This window comes from Pyrgilauda ruficollis, unplaced genomic scaffold (assembly GCF_017590135.1).
Source record: "Pyrgilauda ruficollis isolate IOZ18807 unplaced genomic scaffold, ASM1759013v1 scaffold3, whole genome shotgun sequence".
NCBI lineage: Eukaryota > Metazoa > Chordata > Aves > Passeriformes > Passeridae > Pyrgilauda > Pyrgilauda ruficollis.
The window spans coordinates 18,063,218-18,091,112 of NW_024524377.1; the positions used below are offsets into that span (position 1 = coordinate 18,063,218).

General features: G+C 37.5%; 1 protein-coding gene across 4 annotated transcripts; it reads left to right on the plus strand.

The window, feature by feature from the left end:
* On the plus strand, positions 1–27,619 carry DYNC1I2 (dynein cytoplasmic 1 intermediate chain 2). Of its 4 annotated transcripts, none has more exons than XM_041473103.1 (17): positions 1–156; positions 1,959–2,076; positions 3,420–3,534; positions 6,690–6,780; positions 10,823–10,882; positions 12,150–12,265; positions 19,663–19,752; positions 19,979–20,141; positions 20,234–20,333; positions 20,833–20,958; positions 21,904–22,050; positions 22,370–22,483; positions 22,833–22,966; positions 23,944–24,088; positions 24,901–25,041; positions 26,041–26,166; positions 26,876–27,619. In XM_041473103.1, exons 2-17 carry the CDS (start codon positions 1,969–1,971, stop codon positions 26,987–26,989), a joined length of 1,890 nt encoding a protein of 629 aa, XP_041329037.1. In that variant the 5' UTR covers positions 1–156; positions 1,959–1,968; the 3' UTR covers positions 26,990–27,619. The 4 variants fall into 4 exon arrangements, with proteins under 4 accessions (XP_041329037.1, XP_041329039.1, XP_041329038.1 ...); XM_041473104.1 differs by lacking the exon at positions 1–156 and adding an exon at positions 171–372; XM_041473105.1 differs by lacking the exon at positions 10,823–10,882.
* Positions 27,620–27,895: the final 276 nt, after the last annotated feature.

Below are 27,895 nucleotides of genomic sequence, written 5' to 3' on the forward strand. Positions count from 1 at the left end.
TGCGCGCTGCATGCTGGGTGTCGTTGTTCCCCAACGGGCTTCCCTAGCCAGGGACCAGCGGGAGGGGTGTGGCGCCGGGACTCGGAACGGTCCTGTTCCTGTGTCGCTTCGCGCTCGTTCTCCGTGTTAATTCCTTTCCGATTGCCGGCCCTTACGGTACTGACGAGTGGGGCATTGGGTGTTTTACTGCACAGATCTCAGTGTCCTTCCGCAGTTCCCGTAGATTTCCGCGCATTCCGCAACGCCTTCAGAGCTGGTTTGACCCTCGGCGTCTGCCGTCGGCAGCTGCCTGCCAGCTGTCGGCGCCTTTGTGCGGCGGCGGAAGAGGCGCGGGGCCGAGGGCGGCGGGCGCGGGGCAGGAGCCGCGGACAGGTGCGCAGGGAGCGAGCCGCGCCCAGCGCTGCTGCCGCCCGGTGGGAACGCGCCTTCCTTCGGCCTCGCCCCGTGCAGCGAGGGCTGTGGCAGCCGGGTGGGGCCGGGGGCGGCCCGCGCCGGGGCTCGCTGAGTGAGAGGCCGGGAGTGCCGCCTTCTCGCGGGGCGTGGGGCGGCCGTGTCCGGGCTGCCGGGCGCTCGGCCCCTGTGGGACTTGGGTGGGGACTTTGGTTCAGGCGGGCCAGGGTCGTGGCGCGGGCATCTCCAGGCGGGGTGGGGTGGGCTCCCCTTCCCTCGGCTCCGCTCGGTCTGTGCTGCTTCCCCTCCCCGGGCCGGCGCTGGACGGGCGGCAATCCATGGTGTGACAGCGCGCTTTCCTGGTGCTGTTATTAAAGGGAATGCCATTTGAAAATGCTGACTGTAGGTTATTTATTTATTAATTTATTTATTAGCACTTAGTGCTAACAGGCGACATGAAGGAATACACACACTCACTCCGGTATACGTATTGCTAAGATGTGAGGTTAGGTGTTTGAGGCTTGCAACATTTTGCATCCCTTTCTGTGCTTAGCTGTGCTATGTAAACACTTGCAAGTAGTCTTTATTTTGAACTGGCATATAGTCACATTACTAACGCTCAATATTGTATCCTTATTGTCAGACTTACTGTAAAAGCATTTATAGTTGTCTCATTTGTTGTAGGACCTCTTGTGCATTTTCTTTGCTGGCTTGATTTTACTTACAAACATTAAAATTAAGCTCTCCTTCACCTAGCCCTTTCACCCAGTGTTTCTTACCTGTGTTCTAAATCCTAGTGAAGTTCTAAACTTACAGGGTTTCCACCTTTTGTTGTTGACCTTCTTGTTTGTATTTGAGTTAGTTACATAGCAAAACTTTATGTAGCATTTTTGTCTTTAAATGATCCACCAATTTATTAGCAGTGTAAGAGTTTTGAAAAAAAAGTTATAATGCATGTGTTTTACAGTTTTCTTTATCATTTATAGTAATCCTACTAAATGTTTTAAAAATCTTTACCTTGAATCTTATAATGGTCTTTAGGAGGTTTCAATCATAGAATGGTCTCTATACTTACATACTGTTAGGTTATAACATGCCAATATTTAGCTGTTGAATTGAAAAATGAAAGAGAAATATTGTCTTGCTGCTTTTCTTGCTTTTTCCAGTCTTGCAGGTTTTGTAGCTGAAAAAATCTTATGGCAAGATCAAATACTAACATCTTCAGTGCCTAAGGTTTCTTTCAAAGTAGTTCCATCAGACCTACCTTAGAAATGGATGCTGTCATCATATCATGGTTCTATCTGTTTGTTTTAAATCAATCACTTTAGTATTGAGAATGTGTTAAGTGACAGAAAACTAGAAACAGGAATGTGGGGTTTTTTCAATTATTATTGACTCAGGCTTCTGGTAAGCTGGTTTTGGTAAGCTATTTCTTTGCAGACGGCTTTTGGAAAGAAAAGCTGCTATCTAAAAAAAAATATTAAAAAAACCCCAAAACAAAACAAAAAAAAAAAAACCCCACCCAAACAAAACAAAAGCCAAAGAGTGACATGATTTCTGTTGATCAGTGTTTCAGCCATGTCTGACAAAAGCGAGCTGAAGGCGGAGTTGGAGCGCAAGAAGCAACGATTAGCTCAAATCAGAGAGGAGAAGAAGAGAAAGGAGGAAGAAAGAAAGAAGAAAGAAGTAAGAAATAATTTTCACTTTGACTTGCATCTGTTACTTGCCCAAAATTTAAGAGTAGGTTCCCATAATCTATCAATCATTTTCTGTGTCATGTTCAGGGAGTGTCTATTTAATGGTTGGTGCTAATATAAATGTAGCACTTTCATTTTCTGATAATGTAAACACCTACTGTTTTCTTTTCAATTGTCTGTATGATAAGCTGGATTTTAAAAATATTTAAAAATTAGTATCTTACACTAGTATAAAGTTTAGATTTCTAGAACTATCTCTGTGCATGTGACATCATTAATCAAATCACTCCGATCCATTGCCTGAAAGCTCTGCTTAATGAGTTGTGATAGGTGTAATCTAAAGAACTCATTTCTGAAGTATGAAGGTTCTGAGGATGTCTGTAGGAATTATCTGACTGTCAGTATTATCATGGTACAAACAGTGTGCTATGTTCTGCTCTTTGGCCTGTCTATACGCTGAATTTTAAAATGAGCAACACGCAGGATGTGTATGGTGCTTGTGTGTTACATTTAGTTTGTTAACAGTCTTCTGGATTTCTCACTGTTGTAGTCTGTGACAGTCAGTGATAGATTACTGTTCCCCTGAATGCAAATTGTATCTCATAAAAGAAACTTTTACTGGTATGTTTTGGGTACTTTTTCATTACTTCTGTGTTTTGGTTTTGATCTAGTTGGTGTTCTAAATCAGCATATGACTGAAGGCTGGGCAGCTGCCAACCATATGATTCAGACAAAACGGAGAAAGAAATAGCTCAAGTTATGTCCTGATGACCTTGTAGCAGTGTATTACCAGAACTGCTTTTTTAAAAAGCAGCTAACTAAGAGTAGAAGGATACAGAGTGTTCAGCATATTTTGCAATAGAGCTTGCCCTATTTCTAAATGAAAGAGGATGAGGGTGTATTTCTTTACACCTATCCTGTTATATCTAGCAGATAACACAAAGAAAACTTCTTTGACACGGTTATTGTAATTTTAAAATAGGAACCACATGACTATCTCTAAAATACTTTTACACCCTCGTACAGGTGTTTTTGTCATTATTTGCATTTTACAGTGCTTAGGATTGGTGTAAAAAAAGGTGTTCAGTCTTATGAAGTGTTAGTTGTTTTGGCAAATACACAGACGCTTTTTGCGTGTTTATATATGTCCTTTGAAGACAGTACCAAAGCTTTGAAACATTGTTATGCCTCTCTATTTTATCTACAAAAAAGAACCATCAGAATTATTGAAATTGAATATCTAATATACTTGATAGGTTTCAGTATTACAAAAACCCTGTGTGGTATCAAAATAAATGAAAGGTTAAAGGCTGTAACTTAATTATTAAATAGACTGACCAGAAGAAAGAAGTTCTTCCAGTACAAGAAGAATCTGATCTTGAAAAGAAGAGAAGAGAAGCGGAAGCATTGCTTCAGAGCATGGGGTTGACACCTGAGTCTCCTGTTGGTAGGAATGTTACTATTTGTTTGAAGTAAATGTTTGGGAGATTTTTGTTTAGTCTGTTTTTTGGGTGAGGTGTTTTTTTGGGGCTTTGTGTTGGCTTTGTTGTTTTTGGGGTTTTTTTTTTGTGGTGGTGGTCTGTTGTGTTGGTTTTTTTTGTTTTTTTTTTTTTTTTAGGATTGGAGTATTTATATAACTAACATAATAGTTCTCTGGACACTTTTTTTGGGGTTATATATGTCTGGGTTTTATACTCTTTTGTCCTTCATGTTCTGTTATAAATGTCAAATTATGTGCTTCAGTACACATTACATTACATTATTTTATAAAATAACACCATTTACACTTAGTGGATTATTTGAAATATATTAGTTAAAATATCATGTATGCATTTTCTTTTCCCCTCCTGTTTTTCATGCTCATTATTCTCCTGTATTTTTTTCCTTACTCTTTTCCACAATGCCAAATTTTAATGTATGGAGTTGGCTTGTTTCCTATCCACATCTGTTACACCCTAGTTTTTCTTATCTCAAATACCTGACTGATTTTGATGGAGCAATAGCAAACTAAGGATAAAAATTAGCTTCCAAGGGTGATGATTGGTATCTGTGCAGCTCTTGGATGTGTTAGCATATTGGCTCTTGCTTCTTGCCTTTACTTAGGCACATCCCTATGGAAGATGAAAGCAAGGAACATGATAATGCAACTCTGCTTTTTGTCTCCAACTCTGAAATCAAAGGGGTTTAAAGATTATCACTTTGGCTTCTTGGTGAGGCTCTATTCAACTGGGTTTGTAAATAAAATAGTAATAATTTCTTACAGATATAGCTGCGATTGTATTTTCATAATTGCTTTTGTGGAATACTCAAGTGTTCAAAAGTGAACAGCATTATAGCTGCTCAGATTCCAACAGCCCCAGCAGTCATTTTTGGTAATTCAAACTGGTAATTTACCAGTAAATTACCATTTTGGTAATTTAATAGTCGAGAGACTCCATTTTGCTGTGTCAGTACCAATGTGCAGCTGTTTAAGAAATCATTTCTGACCTACAGATTTTCTTTGCTAGACTAACAGTTGAACACTTCCCTTGCATGATGCTGTGCTAAGGCAGTTGATGAAATTTTGGTAGGAATGTATGTGGTTGTTGCCTTTTTTTTTTTTTTAACACCTGGCAGAGAATCTGAAAGCCACAGAATGGCCAGTCCTCAAAGCAGGTTAATGTATATGCTCAGAGTAGGTGTTAATGAAAAACTGAGAGGTGCTGACATGCAAGAGTGGAACACACCCCTGCATGTTGTGTTTAATTCCACTGAGCTGCTGCTTAATCACACCCTTCAGTGCATGCAGGGCATTCAGTCTGTCTCCTTTTGAGATGACTAGGTCCGATATGGATGCTTAAGTTAAAATGTCCTACTTGCTGCCTGCAGTTGGCATGCCAAAGGCTCAAGCTCCTTTTCTGCTGACTGGATGGCAGCAGGTACAGCGATTGTATGCCTGAACTGATGCTACCTCGTGGCTGAGCTGGTTGGTGTGCAGCTGAGGTAGCTTGTGCTCGCACTGGCAGTGGAGGGGGGTTGCTTGACATTAGATTCTTTCATAGAAAATTATGTTAATTCCTAAGGCAATTCCTGTGCTGTTAACTGCTAGAGAGAGAGTGCTCTGTTGCAGGAGAAGGGACTGTATCAGTGTTAGTATGTTTTGATATCTACCATACCAGACTGTTGGTCCTTCAGCGGGACTGCCCTCAGTTTGGGGCAGGGTTTCCCGAGTCGCTTTCCCCACAAGAGAGCGCTGCAGCACCAGCGCTGAGCCCTGCGACCTCGCCCTGTCCTGAAAATGCACAGAGGGCAAAGCCAAGGCCTGCGGGCAGCTCCTCTGCTGGAGATTAACCGGTACCTGCAAGGAGGAGTTGAAGAATTTATATATTCTTACATGCCCCCACTTATATAAGTATGAAGTCTAAATGTGTATGTGTGTGAATTTATGAAATACAACTCAAGACCTAGAGAAAAGGTCTCTCCACTAGGAGGAGTGAAATTTTAATAAATTGAAGAATTCACTGTTACTTTGGTGAAATTAAGGGAGAATTTTTGTAAATCAGAGCCATGTCTGTTTTGAGATGAGGTAGAAAAATTCTTTAGCATTCACAATATACTTGTGATTTCAAGAAATTATGTAGAAACCTTGCAGACCTAATTTCAGAGTTCTCCCATGCTTAACTGTTGACAGAGTAGGCAGCAGTTTACATAAATAATTTGTCTTCAGTTGATTAAAGGGTTTTTTAAGGGTTGCTAAGCAGTGAACACTTTGCATATTGCTGAAAAATGAAGCATATAAGGACCTTCAAAACACCCCTTAATTCTTGTGTTTAAACCCTAAGTTTCCTTAAAAAATGACCATTTCTGAAAAGAAAAGTTGAAAGAAATAGGGAAGTAGCTTTGCATTTGTATCAAATTGCATGATATCATTCACTGTATATCACTTCCAGAAAGAGTGTTACTTTTCAAGTGGTAAAGTGCAGTCTTCATCTGCTAGCAGGAAATGAACAGATACTTAAGAAGTTTAAATACAGTGGTACTAGACTGTTTACTGTCAAGCAAAAAAAAAAAGTAATTCTCAAGACTTAATACTAGAAACTTTGTAATACATAAGATTTATGTTGATTTGATTCAACCTAGAAGAAAAATAACAGAATGCTGTATGACGCAGCCACTTTTTTGGTGATTGTATATTTTGAAATAACATTGCCAGTTAAACACATTCATTGTCTAATCTTTAAGAAAGACTAATGTCAGAGCTGTATTAACAACTGTCTCTGCTATGTTTAAGCAACACGAATCAGTGGAAATTACCCTTTGAAAATCAGTGTCATCATTTGTCAAAAGTTCAGTTTAAAAATATTTTTTTCAACTCATTTTCTCTTAAATGTCTTCCCCTCCATGCTCCAGATGCATAAATGCCAAACAATTGCATGAAAATCCAGCATGAATTGTTAACATTGTCTTTTCCCCTCTCTTTCTACTGTTCATTTTCATCCATGTTTTTTTTTTTTTGCCATCACTTTTTTTTTAATACTTCATTTTTAATTAATTTGCAAACATCCTAAGCTGTGCACCCTCTGCGAGTAGTAACAGCGGATACCTGTCTGTTTCACTATTTAGTCCCTCCTCCTACCTCTCCGTCCTCCAAATCCGTGAGTACCCCAAGCGAGGCTGGGAGCCAGGACTCTGGGGATGGTGCTGTTGGATCGAGGTATGTCACTTTCCTTGTCATGTTCCTTTGCTCAATACCTGTGTTCTGAATAATTAAGCTTTAGAAGAAAATCATGGTTAATTATTTGATTATAATACTATGAGGTTACAGTGTTGAGTCTGTCAAAAGTGACTGTTTTGCAGAAATACTTTACTTTAAAATTTGAAATGCAACTATACTTCCTGATTTGAGGTTGCCAGCATTAATGTGAAGTTGTTTACACTTGCAAGTTTGAAGTAAAATGAGTGTCTTGGGACAATAACAAACTCAGAAAGTCTAACTTTTGCACTCCTACCAGTTTTTTCTAAAGGAGGATGAGTATGGATGATAGGCTATTTGCTTTTTCCCATACCTAGTTGATCTAGTTGTACTGTCTACAAACTTTGCATTACTTCTGATTTTATTTTTTCCCTTACTCAGAACCATATTTCTCATTGTTTTACTTCATCTATGTAGCACAACTTCAGTGCTTGCAGTCTTTTATTTTGTCAAAACAACTTCATCTTAGTACAGCCGCTGTTGTTTTGGTCTTTTTTCAGTGCCAGTACTTGTCACGTTTGTTTGACCATTTCTTTGAGCATGATGGTTTGAGACATGCTGCTCTAAAGAAGAGTCAGATAAAAATTTCTCTTAAATATTTCAAGTGGTGATATAAGGGTGATAAGGCAGGAAAACACTACTTCCAAAGAGTATTTCTGCTGTTTCCCATGCAGAGTCTGCAAATAAGAACAGTAGCTGCCTATTAATATTGGTAAGATATTCTCAGCAAGTGAAGTTCATGTGCTTGAAATTTAGTAAGTATACATGGTGGCTGAAGTTCAGTTAAAGTAACTGCAGCAGTTATCAGTCACTGTAGTTGTATGAGTGGTTGTTTTGGAAAAGAAGTCTAAGGTTAGACTACTTTGAAACATCTTATAAAAAGACTGCAGTAACATCTTGTATGCATGTGGATTATGCATAAATAACTATATGCATCTTAATATGAAAATATTCAAGAGATTAATGACCTGAACAAAGGTTATGTGGTGCCTACTTCTAAGTAGAAATCATTCAGTTAAAACAGAGAATACATCAGACAGCAGATATGAACCCAAACTTTTTGTTAAGAGTGCTCAGGTGTGATCTTGTTTGCCTGTTGTGTTAATTAACCAATATAATCGTTCCTTAATTGAGTGGCAAGCAAATTTTTATTAATTAAATTGTTGTTTATTGCTTAAATTGTCTTTTAAAATTGTCTTTTAAAAATATATTTATATATGTATTTATGTTCACTAGAAGAAAAAAAGAAGTATTTGGTGATGACTTTTTAAAAGAAAATATTTTCTTTCCATTCACACCTAACGTAAATTCAGTATGAAACTGTATGCATAGGCCATATACCTGGAATGGAATGCCACGTTGTATACTGCATTTATTTCCACATTATCACTGCACTCTGATTGTGTGTTCTCAGACATAGTAATGCAATGTTGTATGCATGCATTTTCTTATGAAGCATTAAGAAAACCCATATCCTGTGTCTCAAAAGCTTCATGCATTTTCAAACCTTAAAACGAAATCTGTCTCAGGATTGTGATCTTTACGGAATGGAGGTGTGTATGTACAGCTAAATTGAAGGCATTATGGAGTCCCTGTTGGAGTCCCCTTGCTTGTTCTCCCACCAGTGGATTCTTCCCTTCCCCCAGTAAATGGGTGTCCACATCTTGGTTTATTAGTACAAGTTCATACATTTTGGACATGAAAGTTGGACTGTATGATATCCCTTGGTGTTACACGTGGCATTTCATAGGTGACTCCTGCTGATATGAGATTCATTATAAATATATCTCATCACCTCTTCAGTGATGCTGAATCTTGTCAGTAACTCTTTCAGTAAGTAGTGGAGCAGTGTTCAGACTGTGCTCCTGCTGTTACTTCCATCTGTCTTGCTTTATTTTCATTAGTAAAGAGTTTTGTTTCCTAGTTTGATTCTGGTTCTTTCTCTTTTTTCCTCAGTCAAGACTGCAAGTCCTACACTCAAAAAAAAATACAACTGGTTTACTTTTAGGATGGTGAATGCTTCATAGAATTAGTTTGAAAGCAGAAAATATTTTTAGCTATATAGGAATTGTTAGGAAAGTGCCTGAATACAGAGAAACCTGGACATATGTGGAAGAACGGGAAATTTGTTCACTGAAGCTTGTAGATAAATTCATTTGACTGAAGGCGAAACAAACTGGAAAACAAAAACAGTATTTTGCATCATTTTGGTGTGTATATATAAGAGGTGGATTTTATGTTAGAATATTACCTTTATTTTAAAAGAGTATCTCGGGGAAGTATTTAACTCTATCTCCTGTACTACTTGTTAGCTTCAACTATTTTAAAAGACTCTCCCCGGTCCCAGTGAAGCATGGGAAATGAAAATAATACTTTGAAAGCAGGAAAGCTACCTCATTAAGGGCTAGATCTTAAACAGGTGCAGAAGTTGGAGCATTTTATGTTTATAGCCTTTTCCCCGAGTTCCTCTCAAACACGATTGAAAAAGTTGAGAAAATATTGGACAGGTGTTGTGCTGATGCAGCATCTGTATCTGAAGCTAAGTTATTCTTTGCAACATGAAGGTTGGGATGGTGGTTTGATTTTGCTTATGGTTGTACAACATATAAGCAATACCCAGGTTTAAGTCTCATGGACCATATTAAACCCTTAAGCTTAAATCTCCTTGGTCAAGAAAGATAGCAGAGATCTAACGAATAAGTATGCTCAAAGTAATTAACTTCAGGCTAAAATCATGGGTTCTCTAATCCACAAAAGATATGGAAAGATTTTGGAGATTTGGGTATTAAGCTATTGCTGTGGATGCAGTTGACGGGCTATATATGAAGATGGTGCATTTGTAATTCCTAATTAAGTTATGATTAATAGTCCGAATTCACACTTTCCACTAGAACAAGGTAGTGCATGGCATACCCATATTTATGAGCTTTTATGGCATTGCATGTATATTTTTCAGATCAACTTTAGCTTTAGGAATTCTGCACCTAGTTAATAGAAAATTACCATGTATGGGATGAAAACGTAAAATTGTCTTTTATTGACTTATCATACTAAAATATTGCATATTCTTTATTTTTTTATTCAGAATCATTATTTTTAAAAATGTAGATAGCATATGAGACTGTCAGAAAAAAAACATGCAGGTGAATCTGTTAATCTTAAAAGTGTGTTTCTAAAATTCTGCCTAAGCCTGATAGCCAGTAGACTACATGAAAATTTCTGAAGAAGGGATGAAGGCTAGAAATTAAGGTAGAGGGAATATTGATTTCCCCCTTGCTATTTCTTCTAGTACAGCTTGAAATGGAACCATTCTGTTTGTTATTCCACGTGACTTTGAAACATATTATTAATATAAAGCCCACAATTTATAAGAGATTTTAAGTGTCTTAGATGGAGTTGGCTCTAACTCAGATGACACTTACAAGCCCAAGGCAGTGCTTAACCCATAATTACTGCAATGTCACATCTTGGAAACTCTAGCAGTTCTTTATCCCAGTGGAAATGCTTCTTTTGCCCCACTACCAAAAGGCTTATGTGTTGACTCATTTCCTTTACCAATATGGCAGTTTCCTCCACATATTTACTGCTCTGGGCAAGTTTACGTTATGTTAACAAATCTGTCTTCATATTACAAACCTGAACATATTTTAAAAGGAATTCCAAGTTTTTTAGTGGTTCTTATTAGTATATAAAATACTTTTATTTGCCTTCATTAAGGCAGCTTTTGTTTGCAGACCTTTAATTTTCAACCTTTAAAATAATTTAGTTCTTTGCTAATAGCTCTGAATTCTGTTTGCTTCTTAACTTTTGTATTTACTGCATGTGTTATTGCACTGAATGTTTGCTGAATTTCCCTTAACTGATGTTGCATTGCCTTGTTTCTTGTGAACAATAAAATAACTATAAGCTTGCTGTAACTCTAGAATTTCATAGTGTATATTTGCTTCACTAATCTCTGGCCTTTTTTGCTAATGCTGCATGATTGTTCAACCTGGGGTACCAGGACGCTGCATTGGGATACTGATCCATCAGTTCTTCAGCTCCACTCTGATTCCGATCTGGGGTATTGCATAGATTTCTTATATTCCCTCTTTCATGTGCTTATAGATAATAAGTATGAGCATTTTTTCCTTTAAGACTTGTATTTGTTCTTGTTGTTAAGAAACTATTTTGTAAGTAATAGAAATTTGCTGTCCCTAGACTTAGCAAGGTTTGCTTGCAATGGGAAAATTTTATATACTTTAATATACAGTAGATGCTTATTTCCAATAAACGCAAGTTTTGTTTTCTTTGAGTCTTTCTTTGAGAAAATATAATCTTTTAGAAGTCATTTATTTGAAATAAAAAGGTTAGCAGTACTGTATTTATAAACAGAGCAACTCCCATCTTTTCTTACAAATATGTTTATAAAGAAAAAGGTTAGCAGTACTGTATGTATGTTTATAAACAGAGCAACTCCCATCTTTTCTTACAAATATGTTTATAAAAGCTGTAGCTCATTATAAGCACTAACTAAAATCTGTATTGTGTGCTAAGAATTATGATTCTGCCCACCAAAACCTTTCAAAAGGAGTTACTCTTCTGCTTTTATCTTGGGAGAGGAGTGGATAAGAAGAAACTAAATCTGATATAGGTAAATTGTTGGATCATTGCAGTATTATTAGAGTACATACTGCAGTTAGGTTTTACAGAAGGCTACAATGCCTGAATTAATGTTGGGCAGGTTTTGGACTATATTACGTTTTGTATGATGCTAGCTTATATCTACCTTCATTAAAGACAGAAAGCTCAGAGCTTTTTGGTATTGTGCTCTGAAACGAAGTATTATGGCTAAATTATTTGTCAGCGTGAGTTCCAGGTCAGCTTGGCAGTTCTGCATTCTAGATAGTATCTTAGAGGTGGACAAAAAAGGGCAGCAAAGTTAAAAGACTAGGAAATGCTTTTTCCTTCAGTATAACTAAGTTGGTGTTCAAGCTTTATAATCCTAAAACTGTTGCTGTACAAGCATGACTTGTGAGTAGATCTGTACCCCTGATAATACAGATGTATCATATATGTGGCAGTATTTTGGTCAAGCACAAAGAGCAAAAATTTTAAATTATATCCTATATCCAGATATTTATATGTGCGCATCTTCCTTTTTGTCCCAGATGTATAAATAGTTGCCGATTTTAAATAATGATGATAAAATAGTAGTTATAATTGTGTGACGTTTTCAAAGTTTCCACTGGATTTAAGTTTGATTAAGCAGGCTGTGATATAATGATTTGAGTATTATTCTAAGCAAAATGTGAAATCATAAAATTAAATGTTTTTTTTCTGACTTTTAGACGTGGACCTGTTAAACTTGGAATGGCTAAAATTACACAAGTTGACTTTCCTCCTCGAGAAATTGTTACCTACACAAAGGAGACACAAACACCTGTCATGACTCAGCCCAAGGAAGGTGAATGCTTACTTTTTTACTATAAAGTTATTTTTTGTCTCTTTTAATATAATAGTGATGACTGGCTGAATTAGAACTAGCACTTGTTGTGCTAGTAATAAGGTAAATGAAAGTTGATGTGTGAGATAATTTATATGAATTCTATTACTGCGTTTTTGTAGATTTTGCTTAACTGTTACTGTCATTCTGCATCTCTTGTAACGTCACTCTTGCTACTAATATGTGGTACTTTCACACTGCTAGTATATGTTCAGATTAAACACCAAGTTGCTTAATTAGCTGACAGCAGATAAATAAATGGGATATATTTTGCATTTATGATGTTCAAGAATCCACGCGTAACTTGGCACATGGAGGACAGGGAGGTGATTTGAGGCAACTGGCATGGCTTTAATGAGGGCAACTCCTGCCTGACCAACCTAGTGGCCTGCTACATGGAGTGACTACAGCAGTGGACAAGGGAAGTGTACAGGGTCTCTTTGGATTTCTCTAAGGCCTTTGACATGATCTCCCCCCCACCCCTCCCCAATATCCTTCTTCCTAAATTGGGCAGAGATGGATTTGATGGGTGGATTATTAGGATAAGGAATTGGTGGAATGGTTGCATCCAGAGGTCAACATCTCAGAGTCCTGGTGTACATCAGTGACAAGTGGTGTCCCTGAGGGGTCCATACTGGACCAGTGCTGTTTATTATCTTCATCACTGACTTATGGAGAGATTGAGTGCACCCTCAGCACACCTGCAGGTGACACCAAGCTGAGTGGGGCAGTTAACATCCCAGCCTGAGGGATGGGATGCCATCCAGAGGGACCTGGACAAGCTCAAGAAATGGCCCAAAAAAAAGCCAGACATATCCTGGGCTGCATCCTCAGCAGCATGGCCGGCAGGTCAAGGGACGTGATCCTGCCCCTTTCCTGTGCTCCTGGAATGCTGCATCCAGCTCTGGAGAGAGACCTTGCACAAAGGCATGTGGTGACTGGACGAGGGGCAATGGCTTTAAACTGGAAGAGATTAGATTAAATATCAGGAGGAAATTCTTTGCTTTGTAGGTGGTGAGGCACTGGAGCAGGTTGCCCAGAAAAGCTGTGGTTGCCCCATCCCTGCATGTGTTCAAGGCCAGGTTGGATGAGGCTTTGAGCAGTCTGTATCCCAGCCCATGGGATGGGGGTTGGAACTAGATCATCTTTAAAGATCATCTTCCAACCCCTAACATTCTATGAACTTACTTGAAGGCTGTGTATCCTACAACAAACTTAGGAATTAACCTCCCTACTTCTTAAGAATTTATATTTTTATACCTGAAGCTTGTACTTTAAGTTTTAAAAGAAGGAAGTAATTTATTTATAATTTACACAGTTTCTGTTTTCGGCAATTGAACACAGGCTTTCTTTCAGTCATTGCTTGTTTGCTTTTCAAAAAATAAATTTTTCTGAAGAAAATACGGTTGGCTAGCAGATTTGCTTTTCCATGCTGAAATACTTGAATTTGTCTGCAAATGAAAGTATTAGTCTTGACCTAGTTTGTGTGTAGTTCTACAACAAAATCTCTTGATTGTTTAGTATGACTGACTTGGAGTGTGTGTCTATGTTAGCAATTTTAGGACCTACTTCTACATTCATAATTTTGCATTTTTCTGCTCTTTGGTATGTGAACTTTTGGGTATTTATGCAAGGTTATATCTTTCTAAGTTCATTATTCAGTGAGCCAGAGGATATGATTTTTCTCTTAACTGTGTTTCTTTTCTATTCTTCATTTTATCTGTATCCCTGCACAGGTAGGTGTTTGGCGTTTTCCTGCTTTCATTTCTCCCATGCACTCAGCATTTCCTTTCTCTAATACCTCAGGTCTTTTTTCCTCCCCTCTGTCAGGTTCATAGAATCTGAAGACTTAGATCGCAGTTTAGGTACTTGAAGAGTTCTACTTCTGCTGCCTGCTGACAGTAGAAATTGCTTGGGATTGTATGATACGAGTTACACAGCAGATAGGCTGTAGCTGAGGTTTGCTGTAGTGGAGTGGAACAGTGGTCATCTCTATTTCTGCATTTACCAGAAAGTTGTCTCAATGATCCATTCCACCTTACAAATACTGATTTCTTGAAGGCCATCATAATTTTTTAAAATATATTGATTTCATATGCTTCACAAAATTCACAGGTGTCTTTTCGTCATTTCAGTGTTGGAGATCTTTTTAAGGTTTATCTTAAGACCACCTGAATACATTAATAACAAAGCTCTATGTTCCCATTTTACAATGCTATCTGACATAGTTTAAAAAGAAAGAATAGATCATGCTACATACGAAAAAGGACTCACTAGGTAGGATATTTTTCTTGGTAAAAGAAAATTTAAAACTCTCTAAAACAACTGAGAAAAGGAATATGCTGAATTTACGGGTGCAATTAGATAAATTTAAATGCTGTAAAATATATCTTATTGATTCTTATTTCTTCTCGCGGTCTGAGTTGTGCTTATCTGGGTGCATATACTGTAAACAGAAATAACCTTGTGAACCACTTGAAAGTGGAGCTTGCAACTGAACTTACACCTGCAGTAGCTCCCTTATCCAGCAGCAAGTTCCATCTGAGCTAGGTTAGCTCAGTGTTCTCAGCTTCTTAGAAAGTGAAGTGAACTGGACCCTTCGTGTTTTGAGATTTTAAAGTGCCGCTGGAGCCGTGCTTTTGAAAAGGGAAATTAGAAGCAGTTTTTTATTAGACATGCTCTGCTGTTATTCTGCTTGTTTAGGTCCACTTCTGCAAACGTCTGATTTGGTGGGGGAGGACAGCACATAAAATAAATAAAACCAGCAAACCCACAGCAAAACACCAAATTAAATAGTTCTCTTCCTTCCAGTTCTGTGTGCTGCACTGGTTTTTTAGTTACGTTGTAAGCTAAATTAACAAACATTCAAACTACAGCCAGTCTGCCTGGTGGGACAGATAGGCAGTAGAAGTAAACTAGTTTTAGATTAAAACCATTCCTATTTGTTCTGGAAATATTTGTGGCAACACATACCAAGTGAGTTAAATAGGAGAGACTTCATGTCCTCAAATAAAACTAGGCATTTGGAAATGCTTGTTTTGGATTCACGTAACAGTTAAATTAATTTAGAAATGTGGCAGCTTCCTTAGGAGATGAAGGCATTTGGTGTTCTAACAGTTCTCAGAACTTCCATTATTTTATTGCAGTACTAATATGTTGATTTATTATGACCTCAAAGTATTTGAGAAACTGCCTTAGGAAAATTGATTCTTATATATTATAAAATAATAAAATTGGGATCTCTCCTAGAAATCAGTCAATCCAAAGAAAGATGGGTATATAGGGGAATATGATTTTGTTCAGCTGTCACAGTTAAGGCTTTCCAGGACTACCTGGGTACTTGCTGCTTAGTGCTGTACAATACTGTGCATGTGGAATCACAGCTGGCTGCAGACAGTATTAGTACATTAACTCCACTCTTTGAGGAATACTTGTCTGCTGACATCTCCAGGACAGAGAATTAAAATATTAAGCAGAGTAATAAAAATCTGATGTATAGGATTTGCTTCTTGGATGCTGGTACAGTGAATGCAGGATTTATGCATTTTAATATTTTTCAAAGAATAATGGACCATTGTATATTCATGTATGATCCTTGTGGGTCCCTTCCAACTCAGAATATTCTGTGATTCTGCATTATCTAGTTACATGCCTTAAATGTACAGAAGTACAGGTAGGAAAACTTGATGTGAAGACATTCGGCTTAACAAAAGCCACCCATTTCACAGGTGATTTAACTTTGATTAACCTACTCCACAGCAACAGATTACTCAGACAACTGCAACTACAGTCTACAGTGTTATTGCTAGGTGCAGCCTAATTTACAGCACTGCTTTTCTTTCTGTCTTGCCAAAATACATCACAATTTTGATGTTAACTCAAAGTAAAAAATTCAATGGTTCATTAAATCTGTTTTTAGCATTCATTGGCAAGACATTTGTTGCTATTAAAGATTGCATAAAAATAGTAGCTGCTTTGCTGCTCAGTTTGTAACCTTAGATCCCCTGATTGCCTGTCAGAAACAACAAGGAGTTAATCTCTTAGCATATTATAATGAATATTCATCAATATGTTGATGTGACATAGAGTCCCATTTCCTGTCTTCGTGGCCCTGTGACTTTTCCAAGTCTTTGCAGTCTTTTTTTAATCTGAAATCGTATTTGGTACACTGACAATTGAAGTGGCTTAAAATGCCAGTAGGTACAGTCAATAATGAATAAGATGCAGTTATGGAGTGCCCTTAAGGTTTCAAATGTAGGTAGCTGACTTGAGATAAATTCAGTGCATGGCAGTATCATGGGTTCTTGACTTAGCAGACTGGAACTTTTTCAGAAATAGTATGCTCAATGTTTCAGTGTTTTCTGGGTAGTGTATTATTGTTATGATAATTCCTTGCAAATTCTGACATCTGTCCTGCTATTAAATAAATTCAAGATGAAGGAGAGACAGGAAAAGTAATTAAAACAAACATTTCTGACTTCATTTTTTTAGCCCAGCACCTTAAAGGTGCCTATTTTTGTGAATTGTGAGAAAGCTTCCTGGGTTTGGAATAGAAAGCATTCTAGTTTTGGATAGTGAGGTCAAGAACTTGTATATGTGGGATATTTTTTTTTTTTTTTAATTTTTTTTTTAGTTTTGGGGTTAATATCTCCAGATCCCTTAATAAGAAAGTTTGAGTGGACTCTTCTTTAGAGAGAAGGTTTTAGATTTATGCAGTTACAGATAAATCAGCGAGATGACATGTTCAGTTTCAAGACTGATACTTTGAGAATATTAAAATAAATGCTGTATCCTGCATTTAAATGCAGTAGTATCAGCTGGCTGTATGCAGTGAAAGTACTATGAAGGAATTTAGAGCTCTGTATAATATATGCCATTTATGTTTCAAACATTAAAAGGCAGGAGCAATCAACTATATGATCTTTTGAATAAAATATGTAGATTAGAAGGTCATATAGCACTAAGGGGTTGACCATCTACATTTGACAAGAATTTGACTCCTGTCACTGAAAATGGTACTTAGAATCAGTGTAGTATGACTAATGGGGGGTTGGGCTGAAATTTCTAATTTGGGACTTTCAAAGCTAGAATACTGCGTACAGGGTGACCCAAATCCAAGTTTCTAAATTTGAAGGCATCATTTAGTTCTGCAAGATTGATTGGCAGGGCAAAAAAGAGGGGGATTTTTATCCAAGTGGCCATAATTTGAATACATGATCCTGTATGTGTTGTTCTCAAAGTCGTGTGTATTAACTCATACTGCATTTTTTAATTAATCATTGTTCACACCTTTAGTTATTTGACATTAAGAGTTCCCTTCTTTAAAATGGCCACAGGTTATACAGTTTTCAGGTTATGAGTCCGCTGTGCATGTGAATCCATCGAAAAAGGAGCAGTGTCTTTCTGTTTCTTTGCGTGATTATTTTGCCCAAAAAAGCTTTCATTTTTTTTAAGTAGCACAAAAGCTGTAATTGGCATGCTTTGTAAGGAAGTGTCAATGTGCAAGAGAGTGGAGATCACTAAGAATTCTTTTACGGGTTCTTTCCCCTTTGCACCACCGCCTCCTCAGCAGGGTCACTGAGATCACTAGCTTTTCTTGAAATGGCCATTTTCACTGGCAGGTGCATTATACCCTGTATTTTCAGATTGTTTTTCCATTCTGAATGTTTGGCAGGTTGATTGCTCTGGCTGCATTGACGGAGAAAGGGCTGACAAATGCGGTTGGGCTGGCTGAAAAGACAGTGATTACTGTTTTCCTTTGTGGCTGATTGAGGCCCTTGAAAGGAAAGATTTTAACCTTCACCATTTGGTTCAAAAGTATGAGCATATATTGAAATCATTCATGCCATTTATCCTAGTTCTGTAAACTTGTCAGAACATAAAAATCGCTCAATTTCAAGTAATGTAGGATTGGCATACGTCATTATCATTTTGATTAAGTTGGAGTTTGTATTATTGTGTGCATTATACAGTGTCATTTAAAGCTTTCTTTCCTGCAGGTACAGTTATATTTTTATTGCCTATACTATGGAGTTAGAAAGATTTTCAGACCTCTTTAAACCTATCACTATGTGTGTGGTTTGGCAGCTGGTATGGCCTACAAGCTGTATTTTGTTTGCAGGGTAAAGGCTTGTCTGTAGACCTCCTGGAGTGCTGGTAATTGCACAGGCTTGCCATTGGGGAAAGACATGATTGGAAGCAGTCAGGCAGAAAAATGTTGTGCCATCCCATTGCCACCTCATAGCAGAGAGACAATCCTTGCAGTACCATCTGGTTGTTGCTATCTAGTCAGCTGGCCTGGCTGCTGGGACCATGGCTTGGCAGCTGGTTCCCATCCCTTGACCACCCCTTTTTTTTTTTTTTTCACTCTTTTTGTGTGCATGCATGTGGATTTTTTTTTTTTTAACTTTTTGTGTTAGATAACTTTGAACATGGGTCAGGAAGATGGCTGCAACAAACAATCCTAGTCCCAGTTGAATACTGTCTCATTACTTGTGATGAGGCATGCAGCAGTTTCCTGCTGCCATTCCCTTATAAGCAGATGACGTAGCTGTTTAACCAATAAAAACAAGTCTTTTCAGAAGCTTATTCTAGAAAGTGGGTGAAGAAAAGCCAGCATATCCCACAATTCTGAGTAATTTAAAGGTATTTTCTGGCTCACAGTATTCAAAGAATAAAATGTAGAAATGCAGAAAGTGATGTAAGCCTTGTCAGTATTCCTGAACATTAACATTTTATGTTATTCATTGCAATTAGGGAAAACACATTTTCTTGTAAAGTTTTCATTGCCAAACATGATACATATAATGAGACTTGCATCTAGAATGACAGAAAAAATGTAATCTCTCCGCTATTATCTTTAGCAAAATTTGCCTCTCAGAATAGCAACCTGAAAGCTAATGTAAGCCATCTTCATGCCATGTGCAGGCCCATTAGACTGATGCTTTCAGATCATAAGTAAGCAGCTGCTCTGTAGACTATTTTAGACATTTGATTTTTCTTTATTCTGCAGCATTAATGTGTCAGTGTGTTACACAGAACACACATCCACCGCATGGTTCTGTGTGGAATCAGAAATGCCTGTAAGATAAATTTTCACTTTGGATTCTTTACAATTTCCTGCCTTTCTTATTTCAGTTTATGCAACTACATAACTCAGTGCAACTGATACCCAGGTGGAGACAGTGTTCCAATGATATTTTGGTTTGTGATAATGTTATCCTTGGGACTGCATTTTACAAATGCAACCATTTTAAGCTACATGATACCATTTTACATCAGCTTATTTGAGATTCATATGGAATGTTACTGTTCCCCTTTGGAAACACTGATGGTCTCACGATAATGTCTCTCCTTAGATGAGGAGGAGGAAGATGATGTGGTTGCACCAAAACCATTAGTTGAACCTGAAGAAGAAAAAACATTAAAAAAAGAAGAGGAGGAAGAAGGTACAGTTCATCTCAATTCAACATTCTGAGTACTGTAAAGTCATTAATACATTTTTTAACTTTTTGTTCTATTAATTTAAAATTAATTGTGTTGTTAAATACTAATTAGCCAGCAAAACATAAAATGCAAAAGTTATTAAAAATCATGATAAATACTGTTTTTCTTTCTTGAAAATAACTGGTGAAAGCATGCAGTCCAGAAAATGTCTGTATAAATTTTTTTCAGCTGCCCCTCATGAACTCACAGAGGAAGAAAAGCAACAAATTTTGCATTCTGAAGAATTTTTAAGTTTTTTTGACCACTCCACAAGGATTGTTGAAAGAGCCCTTTCTGAGCAAATCAACATTTTCTTTGACTACAGTGGAAGAGACTTAGAGGACAAAGAAGGGTAATGTGAATGTTAAATACTTTTCTGTGAATTTCCAACTTTTTTAATTGAAAAAGTGATCTAAGATTAATATCTCCTAATTGTCTTTATAGAGAGATTCAAGCGGGAGCAAAACTGTCCTTAAACAGGCAGTTTTTTGATGAGCGTTGGTCAAAGCATCGTGTTGTCAGTTGTCTGGACTGGTCATCTCAGGTAAAAAACAATGCTTAAAGTAAACTTAAAGTTGACTTTGTAAATTGTTGTAGTTCTGTGCATTTGATTCCCATAAAAGCACAGTTGATATAGGCTGTATTTCTAAAGATGTTCCTTATGTGCTCCATGGTTTGCAAAACCATGAGTAGAGCTGTTAATCTTTTGTGAAAGGCAGCAAAAGATTCATATTGTGAAGAAAGTTGGTTTTGCTTTATAGACTGCTTTGTAGAGGTAACAGCTTCACTAAAAAGAAAGCTCACTTAAAAGAAAGGGGTTTTAGAGTTAAAAGAATTATGATGAGAGAACAAGACTAATGTGTATGTTAATGCTGGTGTTGGAGCTAAATTAGCAACAATTGCAGTTTTAACTGACAATTTTTCATGCCTTTATAATGCAAGGTGTTTTTTTAACCCTGTTTTGGCAAAATAAAGATTCTAGGATTATCTGGACATTAGCCAGTCATCTTGCTTACTTTGAGTCTTTTTCACTTACCATGCAGTATCCAGAGTTACTTGTAGCCTCTTACAACAACAATGAGGATGCGCCGCATGAGCCTGATGGGGTGGCCCTTGTATGGAATATGAAGTACAAGAAAACTACCCCAGAGTATGTCTTTCACTGCCAGGTATGATTCTGCATTGGGAGGGATTTTATGTTGATGAATTTGGACAAGTACCTTCCTTATGTTTGTCAATATAATCATTTCATTGGGCTGGCATTTGCTTGAACCACATTCATTTGCCAACAGATGTTAATAGCTAGACACTTCAGCTGAGAAATATTATTCTGTTCCAGAATTTCTGACATCAGTCAGAATTCAGTCTTGTTTGAGAACTCCTTTTCTTTTTTGTTTAAAAAACAGGAAAACTTTCTTTTGTAATGGTTAAACCACAAAGGTTTGTACGTAAGAGGCTTGAGTGGGATTGTATACTACAGCTTAGTTTACAGAATAAAATGAAGACAGCCTGAGGAAATGGAACAAGGATGAAAACTAGAAACATATGAATCAAGAAAAAGACAGTTGGAGGTTTTCTAGTAGTTTTCTGAAAGATAAAAACATGCAAATCTCTTCCATTATGTCAAGCCCAAGATACCCACGTTTTTCCTATCATTTTGGAAAATTACACAGTTGAATCAAAATTTAACCTCATTGTCACATTACTGTCAAAGCCCAGATTGCAAAAGTAACTCTGTTATATCAAAATGTATTTCTACATTCTCTAAGAAGTAATGACTACAGAATGTGGCAAAACATTATTAAAATTCTGTGTGTTACTGGGCCTTCCTTTGCTAATAAACTATAACTTCCTTTGCTAGGAGGAATACAGATGTATGCATGTGAAAGAAAAGAGGAGGAAAACTTTATTTTATAATTATAAATTGAAATAAAAAGACTGTTGAGAGGTTACAAAGGGTGGGTGAATCCTTAAGTAATTGGATGGTGAAATAATGTACTGAATAAATTTAGGCAAAGAAGTTGTTGTGATATTTGGTCTCATTCCCTTTAGTTTTAGACAGTGCCACTGAATGATCATTTGTGTATTTTGTTGTTTGTTTTATTTCCTTTCAGTCTGCAGTGATGTCAGCTACATTTGCAAAATTCCATCCCAATCTGGTGGTTGGTGGCACATACTCGGGCCAGATAGTGCTGTGGGATAATCGCAGCAATAAGAGAACCCCAGTGCAGAGAACGCCACTGTCAGCTGCTGCTCACACGGTACGAGGTGAAATGTCTTCAAGGACTGTGCCCTGTTGAGATGTGTTTAATGTCTAGGAAATTCTGTCCAGTGCACTTGATTGGCAGTGCTTAAATGTTTATGTCCATATTTTGACACTTAGGAACCAGGCTATTCATAAAAATCAGAGGGTCAGAAAAAACAAGTATCAGGTTTATAGGGGAGTATCATTTGTACTTTTGATCGGGATCAATCTTTTTGCTGTGTTAAATGGTGAAGTTGTATATTTTACTGTACAATACTTACACCAGAACTGGTTATTACTTCTAAATTCTTTTCTGATAATATTTTCTTTCTTAGCACCCTGTGTACTGTGTAAATGTTGTTGGGACCCAGAATGCTCATAATTTGATTAGTATCTCAACTGATGGGAAAATATGCTCTTGGAGTTTGGATATGCTTTCCCAACCACAGGTAAGGTAACTTTTGATAAATAAATAAATATATATATAGTGTCTATTCTAGATTAATATTTTATTAGAAATTCAGTTGATCTCATAAACATTAATCAACACTTTCCCAACACAGGTAGCTTGATATTTGATAAAATATTTCCCGACCTGTGGAATAAAATATTTTCTGTTGTTTCTTTTGTATAGTTTTGGTGTACTTGTGTTACTGGTGAACACAAATGTAGTAAGAAAACCTCCTTATTCCTGCCCAATGTATCTAAGTAAAATAAAAATAAAATCCTTCTATTGAAAGATTTTTTAGGTGTTAATATTTCTTTTTATGAAGTAAGTTGCTGATATTTTCACTACAGGATAGCATGGAGCTGGTTCACAAACAGTCCAAGGCTGTGGCTGTTACCTGCATGTCTTTCCCTATTGGAGATGTCAACAACTTTGTTGTTGGCAGTGAAGAAGGCTCAGTGTACACTGCATGCCGTCATGGCAGGTGAATACAAACTTTTAATTCTTCAAAGGAAATAAAAATAGTGAAAGGATGAGTTCCTGCATGCTTTACACTCAATTTTTTTTAAGTTCATACTTTCTCCTTTGCACTGAAGGAGTTCAGAGTATCTCTGTCTGAATTCCAGTGCACTTTTTCCTGAGTAAGAGCTTTATTAAAACCAGAAATGGTTAGAATATTGAATTGGTGTTATGAATTGTTGGTGTTGATGAGAACAGCATAGGTCACTCTGGTTTTATTCATTTGAATTGTAGCAGAACATTCCAAACTTTGTTTCAGTTTTGTAGATAATTGTACAGTAACATCACGCACAGATCTTAAATTGGCTGGCTGTTCTCCTGCTGTTCAATCTATTTTGAAATTGTCTGACTGTATCTTATCAATTGCTTTCTTAAATACAATTGAGTGTCCAGTTTCTTCTCGAATACACATCACCTTGCTGCACAGATTTTTTGGTTCCAAAATACCCAAAATTGTATCACTTTTGTGTAACATCCTTCCCGTGTTTCCCTCCTTTTTCATCACCCCTGATAGGAGGCTATTAGGGATATATTGTTACTGGTTTATGTCTGAACCTCAAGCCCTTAAAGTATATACAACTTCTCTTAATTTAATAGGAGTTTCATGCTTATTCCTGAGTCTGGATGTATGAATTGAAGTTGTAGCTACTGCTTGGAGGACAATGTAGTTAAATGTGTGGTCTGGTACCTGAATGAGTCTCGTGTCCCTGGGATATATTTTGGCACTTACAGTTAGTAGAAAATACAAGTTGAACTTAAGGTCTGTTTTCAAGCCTGTTCTTCTGTGATCCTGTTGTGGTGAAGCCTTTTGCAGTGAGGTAACATCCATATGAGGCAGCAAAATCTTCTTGTGGCTGTATTTAAATTGCATTTCAGTGCTATCTCTGTCTGCAGATGTTTGGTTTCCAAATTAATTAACCTTGGTTGTATATTCTGAAACAGCAAAGCTGGAATCAGTGAGATGTTTGAAGGACACCAGGGACCAATCACAGGTATCAACTGCCATGCAGCAGTTGGACCTGTAGACTTCTCACATCTTTTTGTCACCTCTTCTTTTGACTGGACAGTAAAGCTTTGGACAACGAAGGTAACTTAGATAGTTCAGTGGTTTTCTTCATAGCCCTTGACACAAGGTGGTGCTATAATGTAAGCTACTTAAGGAAGTTCACAAACCTGAAGTCAAATTATGTGAAGTTCTGAGGTTCTTAGCTGCAGTCCTGCAAAGAGGAGACAGCTGATGAGCAGAACTAAGATTAACAGCATAAAACTTTGCTTTCAGCTTGCACATCATTTGTGTAGTTTTGATCCATTCTTTTCAACTTTTGCCCTTTCTTATCAACAATTATTACAATGTAATCAAATGTAAATCATGTTAAAGTCAATTACCTCACATATTCATAAGGCAAATGTTTTGCTACAATTTTATGGAGGAATAAGGGACAGCACCAAAACTGATGTCAGTTAAACTTGGTGAGGCTCACAGTTGAAATATCTCATTTCCATTGCCAGAATTACTTTTTTCTCTGTCAGTCTGATGCCCTGAGGAATGCGAAGCAGAGGAAGCAGAGTTAAAATCTCTGTAATAGTCACTGAATTATCATTGGCTTGATTTGCAAGATTCTTAAAGCATTAAATTTATAATTGGCTTGCTGTTGATTGTTTTATAGTAGCAGCCAGAAAAATGGCTGCATGGTTTGGAAAGCATACATTTAATAATGAAAAGCATTAGGTTTTGGCTGATTTTTGCAGTGGCATTTTTTAAAGCAAGTCAAAATGCAAATCACTTCTTACTTATTGCTGGTAATACTGTTGAAGTTCTGTATTTTGCTTTACCTGTTAGTTTTATAATTTTGAAATGTAGGGTTTGGGTATCGCATTGCTATCTTTGCTTGTTTTCAGAATAACAAACCTCTCTACTCCTTTGAAGACAATTCTGATTATGTTTATGATGTGATGTGGTCTCCAACTCACCCTGCCTTGTTTGCCTGTGTGGATGGGATGGGCAGGCTTGACCTGTGGAATCTCAACAATGATACTGAGGTGAGAAGTCAGGTTAACTGTTAAATACAGCTGGAAAAATGTTTGTACTCTTAGAAAAATAGTTGGGTATTTACCATAGTTTGTGCAGTTTTTTTACCATAGCTTGTTTTTTGATGTTGTTTTTAAATATTCTGTAGTTCCAGTAGTTTCTGTGTCGTAGATAGCATTCTTTGATTACAGAGCTACAAATGACTCCTCTTAATGAAAAACAGCAGTAATTAAATTGTTTTACCTATAACAAGAGAGCAAAACATCTGCTGGTGTAACACTGATCCATGTTGTGAAAGTGATTATAGACCTCCCACCCTGAGGCCTTGTCAGCCTGCAGTTCAACAGTGTGAACAAATTTGTTACCACACACCACTGCTGTTCCTGTTGCCACAGTAATACTGCAGTGAAAGTGCCATTTGTTTCTAACTTTGTGAATTGAATGTTTGCTTTTCTGGTGTGCGTTGTAAACTTCATTATAGTGGAAACCTTATCCAAGGTTTGCTGGAGGAAAATCAGAGGAGAAACCTGACAGATACTTAGTACTTAAATTTCACCATCTGAAAACTACATATAGAAGAAAGTTGTAGGACCATATGCCAGCCTGTGGCTTTAAGTTGGAGTTACCTGTTCCAGCCTTTTGGACAGGGACCTGCCAAAACAGCTGCTTTCATCCCTGTCCTCTGTCATAATCTTCCTGAGATCCCAAGGTGCCTCATCACTGCCTGAAAACATATCTGTGCCTCCTGTCCCACAACAAGAGTGCAGATGTGCCTTTTGATAGCAGATGTTTGTACTTTGGCCAAGGGACAGATGTGTTGTTGTGGTCATGTCACTGGTGATAGCTTAAGGCCACTGAGGTGTATTGTATTGTGTCTTTGATCTGCATGCCATGCACCAGTTGCAGTGTTGGGCACTTCTGCTGCAGCACAGATGGCCTAGGTGTGTTCTGTTATCTCTAGCGTATGGTTACCTGATGCATTTTTAGCAATGTGTTTCACATTGGTGCAGGTACCCACTGCAAGCATCACCGTGGAGGGCAATCCTGCTCTGAACCGCGTGAGATGGACACATTCTGGGAGAGAGATTGCTGTAGGTGACTCAGAGGGACAGATAGTTATATATGACGTGGGAGAGGTATGTATGTCATGCATTGTGCAAAGTATATTGCAAGCACTTGGGTTTCTTTATTTAGCAGCCTGCTTTTCATTTTTTTCTCTTGTCATTGGAGGAAGAATAATTAGGTTTAATTTGTATTTTTGAATTAATATTTCCTAGTAGTGTTTTAATTAAGGTGTTCTAGCATAACTTTTTAGCATGCTGTCATCCAGTCAAAAAGAAAAAGCTTTACTGTTAGGCTGGTGAAATAAAAATCAGTGGTTTTTTTAATAGAAATTTTATCTTCTGTGTAACTGTGGCACACATGAATTCTGATCCTTGCTTGAGAATTAACAAACAAAAAATTTTGCAGTGGAGCAGCCTTGATTTTGTTCTTAGAGGGAAGCAGTTGCTCTTGCAAGTATGTGTACTGCCGTAGTATCTGACTAATGGATGGGATGAGGATATAGCATTAGCATTCCCTTTGAAGGCAGTCTCTCAGGTGGAGATACATAGCACAAGTTTATAATAATAATCATTTTACACTTCAGTGCAGGAGTCTCAAATTCTGCTTCATTATTAGTTAGAGTTTAATTCTTCTTCTTTATTAGTTAGAGCTTTTGAGGCTTACACTAAAATTAAGTAAGCTTAACTGGAACCTCTTCTGAACATATTTAAGCGCTGTGCCATTCAGAATGAGCCCAGCTTTATTTCTCAGGAGGTGTCAGTAACACTCTGTGTGTCACAGCAAATCGCAGTTCCCCGCGGGGACGAGTGGACTCGCTTTGGCCGAACGCTGGCGGAGATCAACGCCAACAGAGCCGACGCGGAGGAGGAGGCTGCGACCCGCATCCCGGCCTAGGGCCGCCAGCCTGCTGCAGGGCCCCGCTGGGAACCACTGGATGCAACCCCAGGGTGTCACTTCTAATCACAGCACAGGGAGGAATATATGGATTCAGCAATGGACTTTGAAATATATTAAGATCACTGAAAATCGGATCTTGCATTGTTTTGTTTTATATATTAATTACAGGTACATTCTTGGATTTGTGTAACTTTTAATACACTTAACTTTGACTTTGCAGGGATCTTCTTTTGCTGAAACACTAACCTGGTATAAATTTACTACTTGGCTTCTGTAAAGTCCAATCTGAAACAGTATCTTTCTGAAAAGGAAAAGTTTTGCTCCTAAAACTTTCTGTATTACAGACTAACCTTCATTAGGCAGTAAATCTCTGAAGCCTTCTTTACTTTGAACTCTTCAAATTACCCATGATATGCATGCATATGTTCTAAGTTTCATTGTTTATATATAGATAAGCCTCAGACTCTGGTAGTGGGTAATATATGTGAATAAAAATTTGTCTGTAGTTACAAACTTATGTGATAATTAGACCTGAATTAATGAAATACATATTTAATACTATTTCCTTTTGTTTGAATTGGAGCATTAAAAGGTGAGACAGATTCATAAATAAATACTATATGAGCACTTGTCAGCTGCCCTGACCTCTAATCTGTGTTCCTGCAGTAGTTCAAAGCTTCTGGGAGCTGATCCTTTGTTTTACTACACACATCACAGGCTTGTTTTCTACCCTCAGCCACCCCTTACTGCAGTGGCAATTGCCCAATAGCAAAAAGGCTCCTGTTACCAAATTTTTCTTTTCCAAAGGATAAGGAACTAGACTTTATCTTAATTTATATACCATGATGATTTTCACTCTGTTAACTACAGACTTGCTACTAATTTTCTGTACTAAGTTCAAGA

Bases quoted from the DNA above. Each gene is read 5' to 3' on its own strand.
- DYNC1I2 (XM_041473103.1), top strand. From the start codon at position 1,969: ATGTCTGACAAAAGCGAGCTGAAGGCGGAGTTGGAGCGCAAGAAGCAA. The intron at 10,883-12,149 runs GTATTGCATAGA...TCTGACTTTTAG, and splicing joins CACTCTGATTCCGATCTGGG to ACGTGGACCTGTTAAACTTG. The intron at 22,051-22,369 runs GTACGAGGTGAA...TTTCTTTCTTAG, and splicing joins TGTCAGCTGCTGCTCACACG to CACCCTGTGTACTGTGTAAA.